The 22,900-nt window shown below is 31.6% G+C and overlaps 2 protein-coding genes across 21 annotated transcripts in view; one reads left to right on the forward strand and one right to left on the reverse strand.

Annotated features, from left to right (window-relative positions):
• The first annotated feature begins 1,044 nt into the window (after positions 1-1,044).
• LOC148611358 (uncharacterized) lies at positions 1,045-8,081 on the forward strand. Of its 2 annotated transcripts, XM_088591847.1 has the most exons (7): positions 1,048-1,313; positions 2,083-2,125; positions 2,467-2,638; positions 3,044-3,197; positions 3,470-3,678; positions 4,296-4,444; positions 7,913-8,081. In XM_088591847.1, the coding sequence occupies exons 1-7, from the start codon at positions 1,277-1,279 to the stop codon at positions 8,058-8,060; spliced, it is 912 nt and encodes a 303-aa protein (XP_088447973.1). In that variant the 5' UTR covers positions 1,048-1,276; the 3' UTR covers positions 8,061-8,081. The 2 variants fall into 2 exon arrangements, with proteins under 2 accessions (XP_088447974.1, XP_088447973.1); XM_088591848.1 differs by lacking the exon at positions 2,083-2,125 and having other exon boundaries at positions 1,045-1,313.
• A 679-nt stretch (positions 8,082-8,760) lies between these two features.
• LOC148611359 (uncharacterized) overlaps positions 8,761-22,900 on the reverse strand; it is a 54,067-nt gene continuing 39,927 nt past the window's right edge. For 14 of the 19 annotated variants that reach the window (XM_088591840.1, XM_088591835.1, XM_088591828.1 and 11 more), the window contains 5 exons: positions 21,727-21,858; positions 16,497-16,586; positions 12,853-13,073; positions 12,063-12,195; positions 8,761-11,350 (listed from right to left, as the gene is read on the reverse strand). In XM_088591840.1, the coding sequence (XP_088447966.1) occupies positions 11,218-11,350; positions 12,063-12,195; positions 12,853-13,073; positions 16,497-16,586; positions 21,727-21,858 (709 nt within the window). In that variant the 3' untranslated portion in view covers positions 8,761-11,217. The remainder of the gene's footprint in view (positions 11,351-12,062; positions 12,196-12,852; positions 13,074-16,496; positions 16,587-21,726; positions 21,859-22,900) is intronic. The other 5 variants (XM_088591844.1, XM_088591836.1, XM_088591845.1 and 2 more) reach the window with 3 other exon arrangements.

Genomic DNA, 22,900 nt, shown 5'->3' on the forward strand with positions numbered 1-22,900 from the left:
AATTAACAAATGATAGCCTGAAACTCACGCTACCTTACATAAGTTTTTGGATCGGATCCTCCTTTTATGAATATCTGGGTGTTCCTATGGAAGTCAACTCGTTATACTCACATATTACGCGTATTGAGAGCCACTACATAAACTATTCATATTAAAGAGTGAATCGATGATTTTAGGCTTCTGGATCCAGGAATTCAAGTTTGTTAGTTCCAGGACTTCAAGTTTGTTGGGTATAAGATTTCAGGTTTTTGGATCGAGGATTTCAAGTTTGTTGGGTCCAGGATTTCAGGTTTGTGTCATCTAGGATTTCCAGTTTGCAAGACTAAAATCTGGACCAATTAAGACCGTTTGCAGTTTTACAGGCTATACACACTGATTTTATATCAAAGGAATTCAAATGAAATTTTAGTATACTAATTATAAATTTGATATTTTATCAGCATAGGCTGTTGTTTTATAACTTTTTTTTATCGAAACCATCCCATATTCCTTACACCAAAACATCAATTAATTACAAATCTTTGTTAGATTCAGGCAAAATGGGAAAAAAAACTGAAACATGCATGCCTAAATCCCACCAAAACACTTGAAGAAGTCTTTTCTATTTGAAATTATCGCGATTTGATCAATTAATCGGAACTACTTGGTCATTTCCGCTACACTAGAACATAAGGGCAAGTATATAATTCAGATCTCTAATTGATATCATTTGAAATTATTCATTAGAGTGCCAGAAACTTGAGATTTCGGACTGTAGTGACTAAGTGTTCATTTGCAGTTCATTGAAATAAGATAATAACTGATATCATCAAGATGATATGGAAAATCTTGACTTTATTTCTTGATTCTGATTGTACAATAGCATGTCAAAGTGGTTTGGGTTTCACACCATGTTCCTCCCAATGCCCGTTTCCTAGGGAGACTGATACATTAAGTGCTCGTGGTAAGTGTCGAGAGGAGATGCATAAACGAGGAATAGGTCAACAAGATAAGGAGGATAGTTCACATTACAAGTACTTGAAACGTAAAGATAAGTACTTTCTTCCTTCGAATATATTAGCCTTTGAAAACTACGGTTAAGAAAAGAATATCGATGGTAAAAACTGGCATGAATGGTGACAGATATACATGTAATTTCCAGAATCTTTGACACTGTGATGAAAACGTGATTTTGGAATCTAACCATACAGGACGTCATATGACGAACATGATTTGTGCTCTACTTGGATAACCTTTCTATAAATGTATTTACACACAGATAAGGCTGAGAGGAAAAATGCCTGGTCATTTAGTAGTACTTCTCCTTGCACAAAGTAAGTTGTAACTTGGCTTTTTCTTTGTTTGATTTTCATTGCTTTTACTGATATCATAGTATTCTTATCCCCACTTGGTTAGCACAAGGGAATCAAGCAACGAGCACAAGTGAAGTTCCACTTTTAGTCCCAAGCAGCGTACACCTTTAGTTGTTCTGATCAGCCATTAATCGATGGCTGTATTGTCCTTTTTTTTCATTCATTCGTCGTTTTCGTAAGTTGTTTCTGTAGCTCGCGGTATCACAGAATTAAAAACCCCTAAAACATCGATGTTTCATTTCATATATTTTCTCGGTGCTAGTTTGACTCCTAATATAGATATTTTTTTTTGCTTTGAGTACTTCTGTATACAATTTTTTTTTTTGTATTTCGATCATCATATGTATTTGGTTCTAATGAGGTTGATGAGAGGTTACTCATCGAAACAATGTATAACATAAGGAATTTATAATTGCAATAGTTATATGAGTGGTATTTATGTACCTTTATACCATACAGATGATCAATGGTTTTTTATTTCATACTTAGTTTGAGTCCTCGTTTTGAAGGACTTACGCCAGACTTTGATCGAAGTATTGCTGTTTAATGGATGTCTCGTGTACACCCCTAAAAACTTCGTTTTATCATCTCAGTTATAGCAATACATAATTTAAAATCCATTATCATTAGTTTCAATTCTGTTCTAAACTGCTCAAATTATACTGACTTAAATGGAACTTGTTTGGGGAAATAAGAAAAGAAAATACGTACCCAGGAAATCTCGTTTCAGGCTTCTCGGGGCTTGCGTCGTTAGGAACAGACATTGATCAAAGGTTAGAAACTTTATACAATACACTTTATTTTCATTGAAAAGATTATTTTAACAATAATACTGTGCATGATCGCCTATAGATTCATATTATTGAAAGAAATGTTCATGTAGTTTTTGGAAGCCATAATAAAGCCACTTTACGATGAATACAACTCTACTTTTATTTAAAGTTAATTATGAGTAAGTACTTATTCTTGCAAAGTTACATTTCTATATCCGTGGTTGGCTAATAGCTTGTTCTTAAGTTTTTCGTCCAGTTGATGTGGCAGTACCCAGACTCGCTTGCAGTCAGTTACGAAAGAAACCAGCAGCACAAATTATTTAAAAATCTTTTCTTTGTAGCCTCAAACAAGAAGATGGTCAGACTGGCTACCTATCACAACCGGACAGTACAGGCGTCCAGTTCTTGTCCCGGTATGTCGATCATCGTGGGGTCATCCACTACTCCAAACCATCTTCACCGGTTGTGGTTGTACAGGCTTCGTCTAGCGTGTCAGAGTTAGCCATTGAAAAGGTGTCTATTGTAAAAATGTGGTTACATAGTTGGACGGAACATGAAAAACATCAGAATTGTCGTATAGAGACATTATCATTGGTGAATCTGGGGAGGGATGAAGCGGTTGGAACCCCTTTTCTTTTATTTTTTTTTACTTGTGTGCATTTTTGCACCATTACTTGTGTGCATTTTTGCACCAATAGACAAGAACTCAATTCCGCTTCTAAAGAATTACTCCCTCTCCAAATTTCTGGATCTGCGCCTGAAGGTCGAAAACAAATACATGTACTTAGATTGAAACCATATTTCCAATCAAATTGTGTCGATCTTTTTCTTTTTTTTTCCATTACAAACCATCCTCTAGAACTATAGATGTGGTTTATACAGAATAAAGCCCGATTTGTGTCTTTTATTTATCCATAGGCAGCTACTACTGTAAGCCGAATGGTACGCCATACACCATTTGATGTTTTCTTGGGATTAAGCAAGGCTAAAGGTGTTGGCATATTCACCAGAGAAGAAACATTGGCCATATTTCCCGAGAATCAACACTTAAAAGACACACCTGAGTGTCACGGTGAGTACATGTAAGGTGTAATCGTCACAAGCAAGCATTGTCATTTAATTTGATACCACAACGAGGCCCATTTTTTAAATGAATCGTTTTACCACAAGAAGCAACAAGGTTTATTGGTCTATGACAATGAACTGTAATGTATCAGGAAATCACTCTTTATTCTATCCTTCACATGCAAACAATGTGTTCTCCTATCAAACATCGGCAACTAAAATTCGGCAACTAAAATGTTAGTTATCACAATCTGAAAAAATAACTATATGTACTTAAAGGCAGATGTAACGGAAGCTGTTCTCACACGTGTACAGCAGACGGTCGAAAGTATCAAACAATAGCTGGTGTAACCAATCATATGTCAGTAGTTTTAGAGGATAACGTTCTGTGTAACGATAAAGACCCATACAGTCATCAGCTTAATGTACTTTCACACGAATTTTCTCACCAGATATTTAAAAGCATACCCAGCTCATACAGACATAAGGTATTAGAATAAGTAAGAATAGTCTTTTTCACTCGTTCCACTGTGCTCCACTCGTGAAAAGACAGAATTTCTCACACTCTTCAAACAAAGACTCATGCAAGAACATATTATAATGCAAGAGATATTTGGTGAAAGCATGCTATAGAATGGCACAGGAGAAAAGATCAAAATCACAAAGACAAAAACAAAAATAAAACGAGGAAAGCAAAGTTATCAATCGAAAAGCAAAAAATCATGATAAATTACTTTCATACCAATAAATGAATGCATGCCTCAACACTTAGATAGAAAACTTTTAAATCTGTTCATGTTAAACATACTACGAATTTACAAGTACATTTTATAGTGAAACCCGACATTACTTAACACGTCTTTACATGAAGGTCACGCGTTGGTTGTAAGAGTGGAATTAGCAGAGTGTTGTTTGTATGGATGCAAAATTAGTGGTTTCCACGGGTTTGATGACATACTAAATATCGGGAGTCAAATAATAAATGTTCAACAGAGATATGTGGACCAAAAGCATTTACGACATCGAATACAAACATCAAATGAGCCAATCGGATTCCTCCATGGATACTGATATAATCTTATGCAAACTTTTCGGTGTTTTGTAGATACAACAAGCATATTACAACGCGCAAGAACAACATTTATGGTCTAAGTCCTATGCCACGACCACACCACATGAATATTGGGCAGAGTCTACAACCGCTTTCTTTTTAACTAGCGTCAGAGGTAGAGCTCTATCAGGTGGGATGAACATGTGAGTACTGTCATCAGGGCCTGACGTGAATACCTTAATCTATAAGAAAACGTGACAATGGCTTTCTCATTTCTGGAAAGTCGGGTACTGAACTGCCCAGCATTTTGCTGTTTTTTTTTTTACTACATGAAGTTTTCAAGTGCGTGACTGTTAGAACGCCACCCATACTAAACCGTTATAAATGATTAAGCTAATTTTCCCTTCAGTTTTGATCGAAGGTAAAAGAAAACAAAAAATCATCAGTCTTATATACTGAACTAGACTACGGTGATGTGAAGTACTCAAAAAGCGATACCATGAATACGTAATGGTGCAGTGAACTGATAAATATAACCACAGGGACTTTTGGTTGTGAGGTAGATCCATTAAATGCTGGGGTGTAATAAAATGCTGTTTAAACAATGTTCTACATTTTACTATCTATTGCCATACACTACAAGTATACATTAGGAATATTTATATATTTTTTTTACAAATCGGGTTACGAGCACTCGGTGTCATCCTGGTTTGCCCACTTTTGATTAATAGTTTAAATAAACACAGTTGATTGCGTCGTTTTAACAATTACAGTTTGTTTCTGAAACGTAGGTATATTTTTTACCTGTATTTTACCTGTAAAATCTGATAAAGAACATTATATTCAACTACTTATTGAAACCGGCAGATGGAATAACATTGCAAGAGAAAACAGAACATGTATTAAATGTAATAACGGTTCAATTGGGGATGAATATCACTATCTACTGGAGTGTAATTTTTTCAATGAAGATAGGAAGAAATATATTAGCCAAAATATATATCAAAGACCAAATACGCTAAAACTCAAAAACCTTTTGGAATCAGAAAATAAAATTGTTTTGAAAAAAGTTTATCCGTAAAATTAATATAGAAATTTGTTCTCTTGGCTGAACTCTAAATAATCTGATGTATTGTAAATAGTGTATGTTTATGTGTGTTTGTAATCTTTGTCTTCCTTTTTATAAACTTTTCTCTCTTTTTCTCACTCTCCTTTTCCTTTCTTTTTTCTCTATACCATTGTTATATTTGGTTTATGAGAATAAATGTCTTGTTTTGAAACGGCAATCACAAGACGCATGCATCATTATTTTAGCATTCTCAAGAACTAAGATCGGAGTTCAGAGCAGGTAATCCATTTCCATACACCAGCAACAGTTGTACACATGTTAAGAAACAAGTCATACAAAAAAAAAAAAAACACACAAAAAAGTGACATATAAAAAGTTACAGAAAAAAAGTCGCGGGAAATAAACTCACGGTTTACATGTAGCGGAGTTTTCAGTGAAAATATCAAGTGAAACTTTTAAAAATTTGTACTTCATCATACCTTTTATATCATTTCATATTGAAATTAAATATTTGTATATTATGTTTGGATATTGATGTCTGATAAGTTGAAAGTTTAATCTTTAACTAAAAAAAAATATTTTCTTCATATGATTTTTTTTAATCGTCAAATAAGCCATTTAGTTTCTTACTTATTATTTGTACTTATAAAGTGGCCACATCTACCAGAACATTTGGACGATATGTAAAAAGATGAAATAAAAACATATTCTTTAGTACAGACTGTCCGGAAGTATTTTGTAAAATTTGAAAAAAATAAATATTATATTAAGATATGCACTTCTTTTCCTTTTCTCTACATTTTTACACATTAAAAAACTATTGCTTCAAATATACATAGAAACATACATGTACATGTATGACACCTATTTTGAAACGGACTATACAAATTCATGGTCAGTGAACCCTTTGTCTTTTTTGTTTGTACAACTGATTTATTATTGGGGTAATTAAAAGTGGGCAAACCAGTATTAAACCCGAGCACTCATTTCAGTTAATCAGTTCAAAGAAAAGAAGATCGCACTCTATGGAGCAATTGTTTATGTGTTCTGTTATTGAGAGGTTATGTTTTAAAAGTGATATTCCATTTGTTTTCTACGTTTTTGACGTACGCGATTTACAAGGCTACTTAAATCATTGACCTGCAATTGGCCAATGTTTTTATTACCACGATGCGTACTCTTTCGTTGCGGCCGTGGGAAGATTATAGTTGGTAATGACGTGGATTTATATATTATGTTTTAAGCATGCTTTCTAATTCTTAGATGTTTGCATTTGGTGGTATTTCATCGAAGTATATTGATTAATCGATGAACTGCTTAACTAAATTTTTGCTCCACCTGGTTGTAAGAATAAAGTACACCCCCAAAACGGGTTCACGTTTCAATCTGTGAAAATTCTTATAGTTCTTAGGGTTCGTTGATAATTTAGGGGAAAGTCATACAGTATCGATAGTTATACCATCTGACCATAGACTTCCTTTGATAAATTGTTCTAGTTACAACGAAAAACAAAATGCTTTTTATTTGGGTATATGTGGTATGATGTAGGTCATATACCGGTAGTGCGAAAATTGTCGCATCACTTACATGGTTATTGATGATTGGGGTTATATATATACCTTTACCTCACCGAAAAAAAATCGCTTAAATTGACGTGTTCTTCCACGTCAAAACCTCCGGAGTATTTAACCTTCAGTAAAGTGGCATTTTTGGTATTTCTAGTTAGTACTATCATAGTTAATACTTCTAGTTTTTTTTTTTTTATGAAATATGGTGATTTTCATATTCAGATTGCTAAAAGGATTTTCAATTTTTCCATAAATAGTCTTATATATTTGACTTTTCAAGTCCTTACAGGATGAAAACGCCTAAAATTTGATATCACTTGATAGACAATTAAATTCTACATTTGGAAACCAAAACAAGCTTATTTTCTTGCAAGAATTTTCCTAGAAAACTAAAGAAAGTACCTCTTCCCCATGAAAAAAAAAATGTCTCAGTATGAAACAAAATGCTTGCACAGAGAATATCAAAATGGCAAATCTCTTATTTTTGGAACTAATGATAAAGATACCTGAGAAAAAGAAAAGAAAACTGAGATATTGGGCTACATGATTAATTATACCTATATAAATAATTTATTATATTTAGTTTTTTCCAATTTGATGCCATAAGATGACCTAGATGCTCAAACAACTGAGTCAGAAAAATCTTTTTGGGGTACAAAAATAGGCAAATACTGAAAAAGAACCAGAGAATATTCTTTGATGACAAATTGATTCCTAAATGGAAGGTACAATGTATTTATACACCTGAAAAAATTATCATGGTTGATGAGTTGTTTCTTTTTTTTTGGGGGGGGGAGCAGAGTGGACTATAGCATTAGATTTATTGATTCTAGAATGCATATAAGTCAATTTACTCAACTCAGAAATTTATTCTGTGTCTAAGCTATAGAGTTGTCACCCAATATATACTAAAACTAGAAACTGATCATGACCATATACAAAACAAAATTAAAGAACCACCCAGTTTTCCTTAATAGTTCTAGTGATACATATCATACATCAATTTTTGATTAATTTTATGTCCTTTTACCTAGGTGTAACCATATGTCTACTATATGTCCCAATGAAATGGAAGCTAGGAAAAATATACAGTCACATGATCCTAAACTGTTTGAATTATTAGAAGATATCTACACAAATGGAAATGTACTAATACCTAGTGGATTAAGACCGTGTATGTAATGAAATAAAACTTAAAAAATACACCACTTGTTTTCATGACTTGCCATCAACAATTCTATACCTTAATGAGGTAGACCTAGGGTAAGGGACACAACTCTTAAAAGTCATTCGAACGTTTGTATTTATCATTTTACATCAATCTTATGTAAGCATCTAATTAACTTGGATTCATTTTATTCTGCTTCAAACGAAAGCTTGAGAGGTTTTGGTGAAATTGAATATGATACAAACATATCACTGATTTCATGAGTTATGTCCTTTATCCTAGGTCTACCTCCTTACATGCTTCAGAGGTTTTCCAATTTTGATAGTTTTTAAAAGATGACATCCAGTTTTCAGTTAACTTTATACATCTATGCACACCATGCTACCAAATTTAAACTGAAAATTGAAAAAAAATACCACTTCTTGCCTTCAAATTGGTTATTCCCTAGGCTGAGAACTACTTGTTTAATCAACACTTTTTAATACAATAACTTGTGCTGATTATTTGTCTTGCCAAAAAAAAAGATGTTTTATTATTAGCAAAACATGCTATAAATCCATCAATGTAATTTATAGATATCATAACACCCATTTTCATTCCAGAAAATATATGTAATATTATTCTTGGAAAATAAAGATGCCCGAAATAACTACTAATCCTTCCTTAATAAAAAATCCATAAACTCTGAAAAGATCGACAAGAAACAACTAGAGAACAACTGAAGATCATATTTAATATTTTCGTGCAGTTACAATCATTACTGTGAATTCCAAAGGAATTTTTATTACACATAACTCTGCATACAGAACTTTACATGACATCATTGATAAACTGACATTATGGCCTCAACTCATTAAAATGGTTGCTGCACTGGTGTCAACGTTAATCTTTAATAGGACTAGTGTACACCAAAAGCCATCATATCATGTTAAAGAGTCTGGGAAATATAGAATTATATAGGAAAAAAATTGTGTAAATTTGTAAAGAAATATAGATTCTCCTTCAGTAATGAGTGGAACAATATTAATTTAATCAAGAATAGACTGAGGAAGAATCTGTTTCTCCCATGAAATCTGTAGAAAACTTTGAACATGTAAAAGGGTGAGAAAATTATCACAGAAATTTAATCACTGCCCAGTGGTTAAAAAGTCATGTGTATTTTTAATCACTGACTGAGAAGGGAAGAAAACAAAAACAAGTTATTCATTATAAACAATCATCAGATATAAATAATAAAGTTATTCAAATTTGAGCATTAAAATTTTTTACTCAGCCATGGACAGAAAAAAATATTATTCAATACTTCCCCTATTACATAACAATGTAGATTTTGAAATAAACATTTTAACTCCAGCAGCTGCTAAAAAATATTGTTTTCACACTTGATATTTTTTTTTACTCAACATAAAATTCCAGGCCCATCCCCTCCTCCAGACAAAAATGGTCTGTGCCTTAGCAAATGATGTATCAGAAATAATAAAAGATTTATTAGTATATCGAAACTTCTTTTATATTATGTTAATCTTAATAGAGAGATACTAAACAATGGACAAATATGTTTTTTTTTGTACAGATGAAAATTGGATGAGAAAATAATAAAATTTTAAATGTTGAAGAAAGTAGATATTGAAAGACTATAGAATATTGCTTGCCATAATTCTGAGGAACAAACATTACACAAAAAAGTAGATACTTTAAAAATAAAAATACATATATATCACAGGTCACTTCTATCACAATCAAGTCTCTTTTACAAAAAAATATATATATAAAAATGGGAAAAAATAATAATAAAATGCACTATGGCTATTCTAATGAAGTTATAAATGAAACATCAATTTCTAAGTAAAAATGCTGATTCATTTGTAAAATAATGCTTTGTACAATTATAACAGAATGAAAATATTATCATTATAACATGAAATCAGTGTGTAAACTACCAGAAAAATCCTTCAAAAAGAGAGACACCTCCTGTTGATTTAAAAAAAAATAGTTTCACATAGAACACATAGTTACACATAGAACTTGGAGGAAGCTATACTTAAAGAGACAGACTGAATGGATACAGAAAAATAAATTGATATGAAAAAAAAAAATTGCAGTGAGGTTATTGAAAAGGATGTATAAATTTCAATCAAGTTATCTGTTGTAAATAAAAGGTACTACCAAAAAGCATTGGAACTAAAATCTACATCTACACAAGTTTTAATAGTTCATTTGCTAATAACCAACTTTTATTCTGTTCCGTAAAACTGTCATACAAAAGAGAATTTGATTAATTAAAACTGCATTTTGCTGTATGAAATAAATTAAGTGTAAAATCTGTATTAAGAATTCATAGAATTTTGATCAGTTAGACTTGAGGTGATTTTTAAACTTGACCAATCAAGAGAACAATTTAAAACATATTTTGACAACAGGCTACAGTTGCTTCCCTTACCATACTGGCCAATCAGCACTTTAAAACTCAAAGATATTTTCATGTAAAAATGGCATAGTACCTAGAAGAAAATGTAAAATTCAATAACCTATACATCATTGCAAAGAAAGTAAACATTTTCTTGCTCAGCCCGACATTCATTCTTAATGGCCACTCTCTCAAAAAGTTCCACAATACTCAGATAATATAAATGCATCCAATAGAACCTACACCATTCAGTTAAGAATAAATTTTCTGTATAGAAATTTTTTTTGTGCTATGCTAGAATGAGACTAATCTCATTTGCAATAACAATGTTTAACATGCTGCATTCACATGGCAATTGTGACATATTTCATATTCTACTAGCTAAATATGGTGTTAACAACCTTCGATTTTTTCAACAGTGAATGGGTAGTTAACAGTCTAAAATTGTCCAGGAACACTATTAACAAACACAAATGTGATGTTTTCAGGTTTATCGAGTGTTAGCATTCCTTTAACAACGAATGAATAGATAACAGACCAAGACGAGTAACACTAAAATAATAGTGTTTTCATCTTGTACAGGCTTTTTAGAAAGTTATCAACTTCATCAATTCACAACAAGAGTGAACAGTATTTTTTCATTAACACAATTCACAACTAATGTTTTCATCTCATACTATCTTAGATAGTGAATATTCTCATATTAACAACTGAAAAAGAGTTAACAGTCAGAAATAGATCAACAATATAAACAACTTTTATTTTCATCTTGCACTAGCTAAAGATGTATTAACAGCCCAAGACTGTTGCAGTAACAACGAATCAGGCTCTCCACGCTGTACAGTGTTGTTAACTAGTTTGTTGTGACTTCGTCTTGTTTTATGTGCTGCTGACCCCCTACAGTAGATAGATAGATTAAATGAAAATGAACAGATGTTATATTTAGTTTTACAAAAAAAATCCAAGTATATCAGAACTAGTCTCTCAAATTAAATAGGAATGGCAGATTAGAGTATTAAACAAAAAATAACAATACATTGTCTTGACATAAAACCCATATATACTGACAAGGCTTAAAACCCATATATACTGACAAGGCTTAAAACCATAGACCAATTTAAAGCTGTGCCTAGCATTTTTTTTTTGGCTCAGGCTGAACTTGTATATCAAAGTTAGTGAACTGTTACTTGTTATTTACTGTCTAAAGAGCAAAATTTCCTACAAAATACAAAGTCTTATACTGAGATTCAAACTTACTGGGTAATTTACAAATTATCTAGATAGAACAACAAATATTAAGTCCATAAATCATACCACTTCAAAAAAATGTCTAGATAACTGAATGAAGTGGAATAAAAGACCAATTCTATAGCAATAATTACTTTCAAAAAGTGATAAACATCAATTCACCAAGTAACATTTTCATGCATTAAGAAAACATTTTCATGTCGCTTTGATTAGATGTGTTTGTCACAAGATTTTTTGCATTTCTGATGCATATTTTAATTCCTTTACAGATTAGGATTAATAAGCTATTTGAGGCATGATGTTTTAATGATTCAAAGTATTTGATAATTCTTAAGTGCTAATTTATTAATTGTTTAAACACCTCTGGTCTTTAGCCGACTTGACTGGAAACTGATCAATTTGATCCTGAAGGGTGGGTGTGCCTTCCCTTGATGACTTCATATCCATAAGGGTATGACTTCTGGTCATTGCTTCAACTCTTTTGAACTGTACACCTGCAAAAAATTAAAGGTGGGTTTAAAATTCCTATTATATTTTTATATGAACAATGTATATTCTAGTTAATACTATGTCAAGGGCTAGAAAGGGAAGGATCTAAGATGCCAGGGGAGATAACTATGATTTTACTACTGGGTAGTTAGAATATTTTGTGTTTTCCGTGCAGTAAACCAACCTCTCTTTTTCCTCTTTTTGGGCACTGGAATGAAATGTAAAAAGATAAATAATATTCTCAACAAAATAAATGCTTCTTATCTGAAGCAAAAAACAATAAATTCATATAGTCCTCTCTGATGTTTTTACTATAAAAACCTGCCAGAAATTGGAATTACAAGGACAGTATATTAATACTATGTCACAAATGTTTTGGACAAATGATTTCATAATACCCACTGATATCAAACAGACAAATAGATTGCCCTCTTAGGTAATATTGTTCATGCACTCCATAGCTTATTCATACTTTGGTATCTTGCTAATTATAAAGTTTCATTCCAGAGAATTATTTGCGATTTTTTTTTAATTATTTCCATGGTCCCCTGCAAGTTTTTGTAACTGGCAGAGTAGTACATTTTTAAATCTAATTCCCTCAAATACAGAAGGCATTCAACTTAGGAAATGGATTTGAACATTTCCTAAAGGGAGATAATTACCTCTATGGTCTGCTATAATAGTATTCATTCTTTGTAACTGGTTCATGCCCAAGTTAGCTGGCTGTGTCCGTAACTGCATTGGTATAAACTTGGAGTTCCATTCAGCTTGGTTAGCCTTATCTCCTGGTAAATCTAATGCAAATGTGGCATTGGGAACTATAGGTATGGTGGGATTAGTGGGCATTCTGCTGCTCAATCTCTCTGGTTTCTTGTTTGTCGGTCTGTAAAAGTTAGAGAATTTTATAAAAACATCAAATATGATCAAAGAAACTGACTGAATATATCTGATAAGAAAGTTGGAATGGTTACATAAATATGACTTGAAACATAAAGTTGAAAATAAAAATTGATATATGTAATATTAAAAAAAAAACATGACCATTGCTGAAATTAATAAAATGAAATCCTTTAGTTATACAAATTCCTAGTTTCTAAAATTATGAATTCAGTAAACAGTCAAACTTCAATTTTCAATTCCATTTTATACCATACAAATTTCCTTGCTGTTTTGTCTAACTAGAATTTTCGTAACATTTCTGCTACTCATTGTTAACTTGTCATATATTCAGCAAACTAAGCCTAGCCATCTATAGATATTATCATTTAAAAATTATAAAATATATACTTTAAGAATAGAATTAAACACATATAGCAAGATTTATAGACAATATCAGTTACAGTTGGTTAGTTGGGTTGAGATTAATAACAAAATGTAGTACATGTATCATAACAATAAGTTTTATCCTAACTGTATGGAAAACAAAACTTTTTTTTAGATTCTTTACCCAAAAGTAAGGTAACTCTTAAGTAGTTTTCCTCAAATGTTTTTTAGTTTGCAGTTGTCTTCAATTGTTAAAACATGCACAAGTCACTTAGAAACTCAAAAGGGAGAGATCTCCTCCTCAACAATTTTTATAAAGACGGTAATTTGAAATTGCATGTATTTATTGCCATACTTTAGCTGTCACCTTTTTTGTAATAAAAATATACTAGAATATTGACAATTCATTTTCAGCATAAAAGCAAACAATTTGAATTTTTTAAGGTCTCACTAACCACTTCTGGGTCAAATGGCCATCCCCCTATTTAGTACCAAAAACACACTGAACCTAGACATATGCCTTGTAAGTGCATTATTTGTGTGTATTAAAATTAAAAGTAGTCAAAATGAAGCTGAGAATGTGTACTTTAAAATCATATATGTAATTAACTACAAAAGTGTATGAATATTGTTTACATGTGTGAGTAATTTGCCTCCATGCTGTCAGTTAGCAGAACAGGTAAAAATGTGGATTTTCAGTATTATTTATTCAAGTAAATTTTGTGAAGAATTTCTACTATCATCGTACCATTAGCATAATGATTTTGGAAGCCTTATTTTCCAAGCTTCGCAACGGTATGCAACTTTAAGATGTCATTTGTCCTGGGAATTCACTGTGAGACTTTGAAAATTACTTTTTTAACATGTAAAGTAATGGAAACGTTAGAAGTGGTTAGTGAGACCTAAGAAAACTATTATTTACGGAGTGAAAGTTCAAAAAAAGAAAGAGTCTAAGCTCTCGTTGGAAGACGGAGACCAAAGGAGGAGATTCTAGAACCAGTGATGAAAAATCATTTGGTTTCAGTAGAGTAAACACCCATGAAATATATTATACATGTAAAGTCTTGGTGATAAAAAGCTTGTTGACAACTGAAAAAGACTCAAATCCAAAACATTTACTGATACTGAATCTACATCACAGGGTTCCTGTAGGCACCATGAGTAGAATATTTGACAGAAAAAGAAAGCAAATGTATAAATTAGATCTGTTATACGCATCGCATTGATGTCTGGGCATAAAAAACCCTAAAGGTATGGTAAAATTATAAAATAAATTTAATTAATAAATGTCAAAATACATCAAATATCCACTGATTTAGTTTCCATGGTAAAGTAGGTCCTTACCAGACAACAAAAAATCACAAAAAAAGAACAAGATCAACACATATCTGAAACTGTGTCACCGTCAAATATTTGTCAGCCCATATAAATGTCTCAAGTATGCATATAAACACTAAGCAAGTAAAAAAAAAATTTAAAGTGTGGGTTACAAATTTCCTCAAGTAAAGTACTAATGATAACATATACTGCTGCAAAAATGGCTATGTTAAACATGCTAAAACGTAAAAAAAATTATCACTTCTCAATAATAAAATGTGCCCATTTTACATACTGTATGTTTATAATCACTGTGCAAAGTTTTAATAATATTGTTATAATACTTTTTGAGTTGCAGATTAGGTACCATTCATAACAAAAAGTGAAAAAAAAAATCTAAGAAAAAAATTAATTAATTGTCTCCATTATAGGAGATGCTGTATATAGTCATTATGCAAAGTTTGAATGATATTGATTTAATTCTTTTGAGTTAAGGATTACACCAAAAAGGTACCTGTAAGTGTCTCAGATGGAAGAAGTCTAGAAGCTACTAGATCTACTTTCATCTAAGGACACATGTAGAAAGTGATTGGTTCAATTATTGACTCCTGGTCAAACTGACACCTGAAATAACTTGAATGAAATAAGTCAAAAACAGAGTAAATTCGAGTAAAAACAAAAAAATAACAAAAAAAACATGCAATTGATAGGTTGAAAACGGTACAGATAAATTCAAGTAAGTAGGTTTGATGAGAGTGTATGGTATCATTAACAGTTGTTACTGAAGAATATAGTATGAACTGTTTATTCTGGATCACATTTTACACACAAAAAATTAATATGTTTTTAATCCAGCTGATTAAAAATTTATTTTTATTATTTTTTAAATAAAATTCAATATATTAAAAAAGCCATTGCATTATGGTAAATCTAGCTTCAACCAAGCTATTAACACTACCATTGACTCACCACATAAAAACCGCTAAATAAAAGAATTCAATCTCCACACTAGACAGGATCGAATTTGAATGTATCATTATTTTATACCAAAGTTAACATACAGATTTTTTTAACCCAGAATGGTCTATATACAGAGTTAATGATAACTATTACAAAACTTTATGTGTATGATTTTTACATGTAATATGCGTGTACTATTCAATGTGGTAAGAGGTATGACCACCTTATATGTACTTCTCTAAATACACCTCATTATGATCGGAGCTTGAATTTGTGGTTTGTACTGCACAGTAACAACAGCTCTTTTCATAAAATTGATAAGCAGGTTCTGACAGACCTTCTGATTTGTTAACTTTGATTTAAACAATAATTAATAGATTCAAATTTACCTTGTTACTACATGAAGAATAAAAATATTTTCTTTCCTCAGATGTTATAAAAAAAAGTAAACATGATTAGACTGTGCTAAAACGACCAACACATGTGTAAAACCCTGTCAAGAGCATTTCATTTCCTCATTCAATAATTTTTCAAAAATTTAAAATATGTCACATCTATTGGATTGTGTTGAAGTCATTTTTCTAAGAGTTTTTAATATATAAAAAATATGCAAAAAGTACAAATTATCAATACAGATTTTAGTCAATGACTAAAAGCAGAAAATACAACTATATACTTATAGAAAGGAGATTACTCTTACTTTTTGTGAGAGGAATTAAAAAGATGCTTTGACTGGATCTAGGAAAATCAAAAACAAAGAAAAAACCTGATATGTCTCTTGTTTATACTGGGTAGTCGAGTAACTGATGATTCACTTGAACTCTTGTCACAATCGCTCGACTTATTGGAGTGATGTCTGTTCAGAGTGTAAAATGTACACCATTAATTTTACACTAAGAAAACATACTTGATACTTTCAATACCAAAAGAAGTGGCAATGATGACATCTTACTTCTATATATATATTAGTAACAGGATATGTTTGAGTCTAGAAGGGGTACAAAATTAAAACCATGTAACCATGAAACAGTAGATGTACCAAAACCATAGATTGATGTATGTGATGATTAGAATTACAGCTAAATGTACGAAGTGTTTCATTCAGTTGCTGTATATAGATTTCTCAATTCTACTTTCTCTTTAGATGATCTTATCAGAATCCTTTGTTTTCTTTCTTTTAGCTATATAATGCTTACAAAATCATGAATGGCTGAACAGAAAGTAGAAAAAAGTGTTATTACCTGTAGATCCTATATGCAGTAACTGAGATATAATTTTAATCAGATTGATCTGTGCATATTTCTCCTTAGCACTGAACTCAAAATTTTTAAGAAATTATGTTTTACTAAACCCAGTCACTTTCGATATCATTGTAACTATTCTTCAAGCAATTTTTTCTTCCTTACACAATCACATACCTTAAACAAAAATAGTAAAAATCCTAAATACGAACTAAAATTACGTGACAGAAACTAGTAACAAACTGACAGACAGAAGGGCAGAAAGCAAAACTGAACAGCCCTCTTCCCACTTTTGTGAAATACAGCTATAATAATTTGCATCTTCTTTTTCACACCCATACCATATACTACTCAATACATAAGTAACATAGTTGATATACACTATTTCCCAGTTCAAATCAAAGTGCAGTTAAAACTTTAAGAAATTTCACTGTTCAAACAAAAATCTGGGGTATTCATGTTGTTGTAAGCCCTCCCTATCAAAAAACAAAATTTGGAAAAAATTCTGAAACATATTCTTAAACAAAAAGATTCAAAACTATTTTGCATAAGACTAGACAAACATACTGGTACGATGGTACCTTAATGCCATGATGGAAGTAATAATTTCAAATCTACATAAAAGAATTATTTTTTTCTCCAAGAAACAGACAAGACACAACATATAAAACACCACCTATGAATGGAAGAGTGAAACATTGAATCACACACACATATAAGATAAACAAGCTAGATCTACAGTGTCCCCACCTACCCATCAAAGTTGCTAGCCAAACATATAAAGTTCATATTGGAGACATAAGATCCTATAGCAGTTATCCATCCAATCCAAAGCTATAGTATTTCATAATTGACTAAGCATTTATTTAACAGAGCAATGTTTGATGATTTCATTTCTATTTCTATTTTTGCCTTTTATCTGTGAATCAAATGAATACCAGTATTTATATGTGTATACCACAATTAAACAACCAGTGATTCAGAGTATGGAGGAGAGGTTGTTGTGCCTCACTAAAATTGGAAAAAAAGACATCTTGGTTTTCCAGAAATGTAACCACAAAACATTTTGTATCTTCCTTTGTTTGACAATTATTTATATCAACACAGCAAAACCTGTCATAGATTTAGGCAATTTTCAATGAAAGATTTAGATAAGAAATTGGTAAATATTATTCAGGACTGTCATCACTTTGTCCACAAATTTTAAGCTAACTCAAACTTGACCTTCATTCTTATGAGGTATAAAAAAATGCATATATCTAAATATTTAAGAAATTGCTACATGTATATAGGTTACAGACCACCAATTCAACCAATGAGCATTTGGAATGTACGCAAAAATAGTCCTACGCAGAAATTACCCCTGTTCCTCATAGTGCTGTGAAAAAAGTTCTCATCTTATTTAAAAAATTTAAACAGTTTCTGAAAGGAAAAACATTTCTGTACATTTTATAGGTGCATTTTGCTTCTTGTGATGTGAAGCCTAATCTCCATAATGATTTTTAAATATACCCCTATCTTGTGAAAACACTGGGATTTCCCATGCTATTTATAGACCCTTCACTTCCGGTGACCAGTACTGCACTGCAAGTCTGCTAACCCCACATGCCATTCTGAGGATTGTGAGCTGACATATGTAGAATCATGCTGATATATAGTCCTCTGCAGGTTAAAGTTAAGGTAAAGTCCAGAGAAGCCATTGAATATTGTGAAATTAGCATAGAAGCCTATGGAAAGTGGAATTAGTGGTTTTTAGCCTTAAGTTGAAGCCATGGCAAAATGAAAAGTTTCTTGAAATAGCTTTAAACTACTTGAAGATCTTGTTAACTTTGCCATGAGAGGAATACACTACAAAAATCCTTCAAAATATGCATTTTTTTAAGTTATAGGTCCAAATTATTGAAAATTGGTCTTTTTGGCTGATTTTTATGTCCTATCTTGTAAAAAGTGTAGAAAATTTAGTAAAAATATCAAATATTAAACTTTGAGGGCTATATTTACCTAAATATGGTGGTAATAAGCACTTGAAATCAAGTTTTGTGTAGATTTGAGCAAAAATTAGGTTAGAAATGAGGAAAAACTCACTTTCATTACTGCGGTTAACGCCATATCAGCATTCCCCTATGGCAACATGGAAAATCCATTATTGAGTACTTTTTTTGCTTTAGGTGCCCTTTACTGGTCATGTTTTAATGTGAAAACACTGTATTTACAAATTTAAAGCCAAATATATCACCTTTTGTGAAAATTTAAAGATTTAGGATTTTTGACATGTGATCAAGAAAAAGGGGGAGGCATGTCAGAAATAATTTTTTAAAAATAGACCAATTTCTCAGAAAATGATTACTTTTAAAACTATTTCTTCATTAATATTGTTAAAAAACAAGTTGTGATTGATATTTTTTATTTGAAAAGTCAGAAAAAGTTCTTTGCAAATATTTAATGCATTTAAGTATGGTAGAATATTGTCACTTTTTTGCTCGCACAACTTGGTTACCCTATATTTAAAAATCCAATATTTAAAAAAGTGCTTATCACATTTCACTGAAACTTTGCAAATGCATTCAGTATGTGTGTAGGAAGATACCTGTATAGTTATTCATTTTTTCTAAGACAAAAAGTGACTCTTTAGGTTACAGACCACCAATTCAACCAATGAGCATTTGGAACGTACGCAAAAATAGTCCTACGCAGAAATTACCCCTGTTCCTCATAGTGCTGTGAAAAAAGTTCTCATCTTATTTAAAAAATTTAAACAGTTTCTGAAAGGAAAAACATTTCTGTACATTTTATAGGTGCATTTTGCTTCTTGTGATGTGAAGCCTAATCTCCATAATGATTTTTAAATATACCCCTATCTTGTGAAAACACTGGGATTTCCCATGCTATTTATAGACCCTTCACTTCCGGTGACCAGTACTGCACTGCAAGTCTGCTAACCCCACATGCCATTCTGAGGATTGTGAGCTGACATATGTAGAATCATGCTGATATATAGTCCTCTGCAGGTTAAAGTTAAGGTAAAGTCCAGAGAAGCCATTGAATATTGTGAAATTAGCATAGAAGCCTATGGAAAGTGGAATTAGTGGTTTTTAGCCTATATAGTGAGAGGTCTTCCTTCCTAAAAAAGCTTTAATACAGTGGCAGATTCAGGATTTTCCAGGGGCTTGAGCCCCCTTTTAAAAAAACATTTTGATCATTTCATGGAAAAATTTTGTTCAAATTAAGCAAATGATTGTCTGGAACATCCTTCCTTTTTCTTGAAACCCCAACTTTTAAAAATCTCTGGATCAGTCCCTGGTGTTTAAGTCTTCAATTCTTTTTGAACTAGGAATTAGAACCCGATTAAAATTTGGCATTAACCCCATATATGGACAAGTACTCATATAGGTCAACATTGATCATAATAATAAGGTCTTAAATGAGTCTCTATTGAAGACCTCGGATTTCTTCTACAAGCACTAGAAATTCCGTCTTTTTATGAGTGAAGTGCAGCCGAAGGGGTGAAAAAACTAAGAATTTCTCAGATGAGTGGAAGAAATCCAAGATCTTCAACAGATGACAAGTGTAAGAACGTGTTTCTTCTGTCTTAAAGCCAAAAGCTGTGGAATTACAATAAAGGCCCAAGAGTAATTTGCATAAAATATGTGTCGTATTACTGGGCGCTGATTAAACACATACAATTAACAGTAATCACCCAAAGAATCAGTTATATAGAAACTAATTTTAAATTTTTTTGTATAATTTGAATATTTTAACATACACTGCCAAAGATGTGGATCTGTACAGTAAGTTTGATTAATTTATTCATTGACCCTCTGAACTGGACTACTTTTACTGCGTATTGCAATTGACTATTTTACCCGTGACAGACATGGTCATGTGCACCTGTCTGTCATAGAAAAACAACGGAATAATACACTGATGATAACATTCAGCTATTTTTTTTTTACATATATATAATTTAGAATAGTGTTATTGTGTTAATTTTTTTCTTTCCAGTTGCTTTCGTAACCCCTATGGATGTAATCAGGGACTTAAATTTAGCAAAATGAAATATACTTGTGTACTAAAACTTTAGAAATTGTACTAAAAAAACCGACACCCTGATCACACATTTTTTTAGCCATCTTTTTGTCATGAAAATGATCTATGAATCCTGATTTTATGTATTTTTAATACAGAAACTATAGAGAGATTCCCGATCTGTAGAGTGTATTTCACAGTAAAAAATTCTTAGAAACTTATAATGAAGAATCCTTCAAAGGAAACACTTCTGGGTTTGTTGTAGTTCTATAACATAAAACCACACATTTTATGTTTATCTTTCATGTTTTCATCCGATATTTTCATTCTTTGTTTATAGTCAAAATGCAACAATACACTAGTCATTTAGCTTAAATCGCATTTTGACTATAAACAAAAAATGAAAATATCCGATGAAAACATGAAAGATAAACATAAAATGTGATAAACATAAAATGCGAGGTTTTATGTTATAGAACTAGATTTGTTGAACATCATATGATATGAATGATGGATCCATAGTCAATGATCAAACTGATTCAATGACCTTTTTAAAGCAATATTCAGATTAATATTGTTCATAAGGAAAGTGTTAAGTATGCATAACTCAGTACTGGTGCACAAAATAAATGAAATAGCATTAATGCATGTATATAGAAATCTTATGTCTCCATTATAATTCTACATCTACAAGCTAGCTTAGAAAAACAATGTTGCACTTCAGTTTACCTGTGGGAATTTACATATGTATTTTGTCGTTGTATAAATGCTTCCTGCATATCTAGGAAGTATGAACTGTCGCTAGGGTGACCAGAAGGGGATAAAAAATTCTTTGGAATCCGAGCAGGTAAATCTAAAAAGCTGAAAACCCAAAAGTAACAAAATAAAACACTAAAACTCAACAACATGACTACAGAGCTTTCCTGGTTATCACAGCAACCCAAAGCAGACAGAGAATCTTATGCTCCCCCCATCTAGCAGTCTGTGCATTTTGGCCACTAGCCTAAAGCTATCCAGTCTCCAATACTTACAATAGAAACCCAAAATTTAGTAAAAATTAAGTAAAATTTCATTGTTTATAAGTCAGAGAACAGTAAAAATTTCTGGCATTGGCTAGTAGCTAAAATGTTTATTTTGGCACATTCTGCTCTAGCAGTTTAGCAGCAAACACATATGCATACATCAAAATGTAGGGGAAATCTAGAATCTGATTGACTTGCAGTTTAAGGAACAAAATATTGACAAAAAATTGTAAGAATAACAAATAGTGTTGCTCTCTGCAGACCTACATTTTTTTTTAGGAAATAAAGACAATTCAGTTCAAACGTTTTCAAATTTTCATTTAAACTAAATAAACCAGGAAAGTTCAACTTTCCTCACATATATAATACCCTACGACTGAAACCTTTAAAAATATATCAAAATAGTGAAATTATGAGTTTATATTGAAGTTAAACATAGTATTATCAGTCTAAATTCTGTTTAGGTTAAATCAAGGAGTTCTATATAGAGAAAGTGAATGTGTAGAGCCAAAGCACCAGTAACAGTATTCCAGGCACATCCTGCATAAGTTTGATGTTTTTTGCAGATATTCACTATTAAGTATCATTCTGTGTAAGAATCATGCAGTAGTACATCATTTTTCTCAATTAGGTCTTTAATGCCTCAAATACATTCAATACATCTAGGAAACAACTGAAGAGCTATTTAAATATATCCCGAAGCATCTACGACATAAATATTTTTTACTGCTTATATAGGGAAAAAGTGCAATTTTCCCGCCATTTTTTCATAATGCAGTTAAACTTGTCAATATCTTAAAAAAGCAAACTTCACAAACACTTTGATGGTAGATTCTGGAGGTTATGATGTATAAAGACTTGGATAATGCCATAAAATATAT

This window comes from Perna viridis, chromosome 7 (assembly GCF_037379345.1).
Source record: "Perna viridis isolate PV_CMFRI_1.1 ecotype Kerala chromosome 7, ASM3737934v1, whole genome shotgun sequence".
In the NCBI taxonomy this organism is placed as follows: Eukaryota; Metazoa; Mollusca; class Bivalvia; order Mytilida; family Mytilidae; genus Perna; species Perna viridis.

What these genes read in the sequence shown, in the direction of transcription:
- LOC148611358 (XM_088591847.1), top strand. Translation starts at nt 1,277, where the DNA reads ATGCCTGGTCATTTAGTAGTACTTCTCCTTGCACAAA. An exon ending in GGAACAGACATTGATCAAAG is followed by an intron (nt 2,126 to 2,466) that starts GTTAGAAACTTT and finishes TTTTCTTTGTAG; the next exon opens with CCTCAAACAAGAAGATGGTC. An exon ending in AGACACACCTGAGTGTCACG is followed by an intron (nt 3,198 to 3,469) that starts GTGAGTACATGT and finishes ATGTACTTAAAG; the next exon opens with GCAGATGTAACGGAAGCTGT.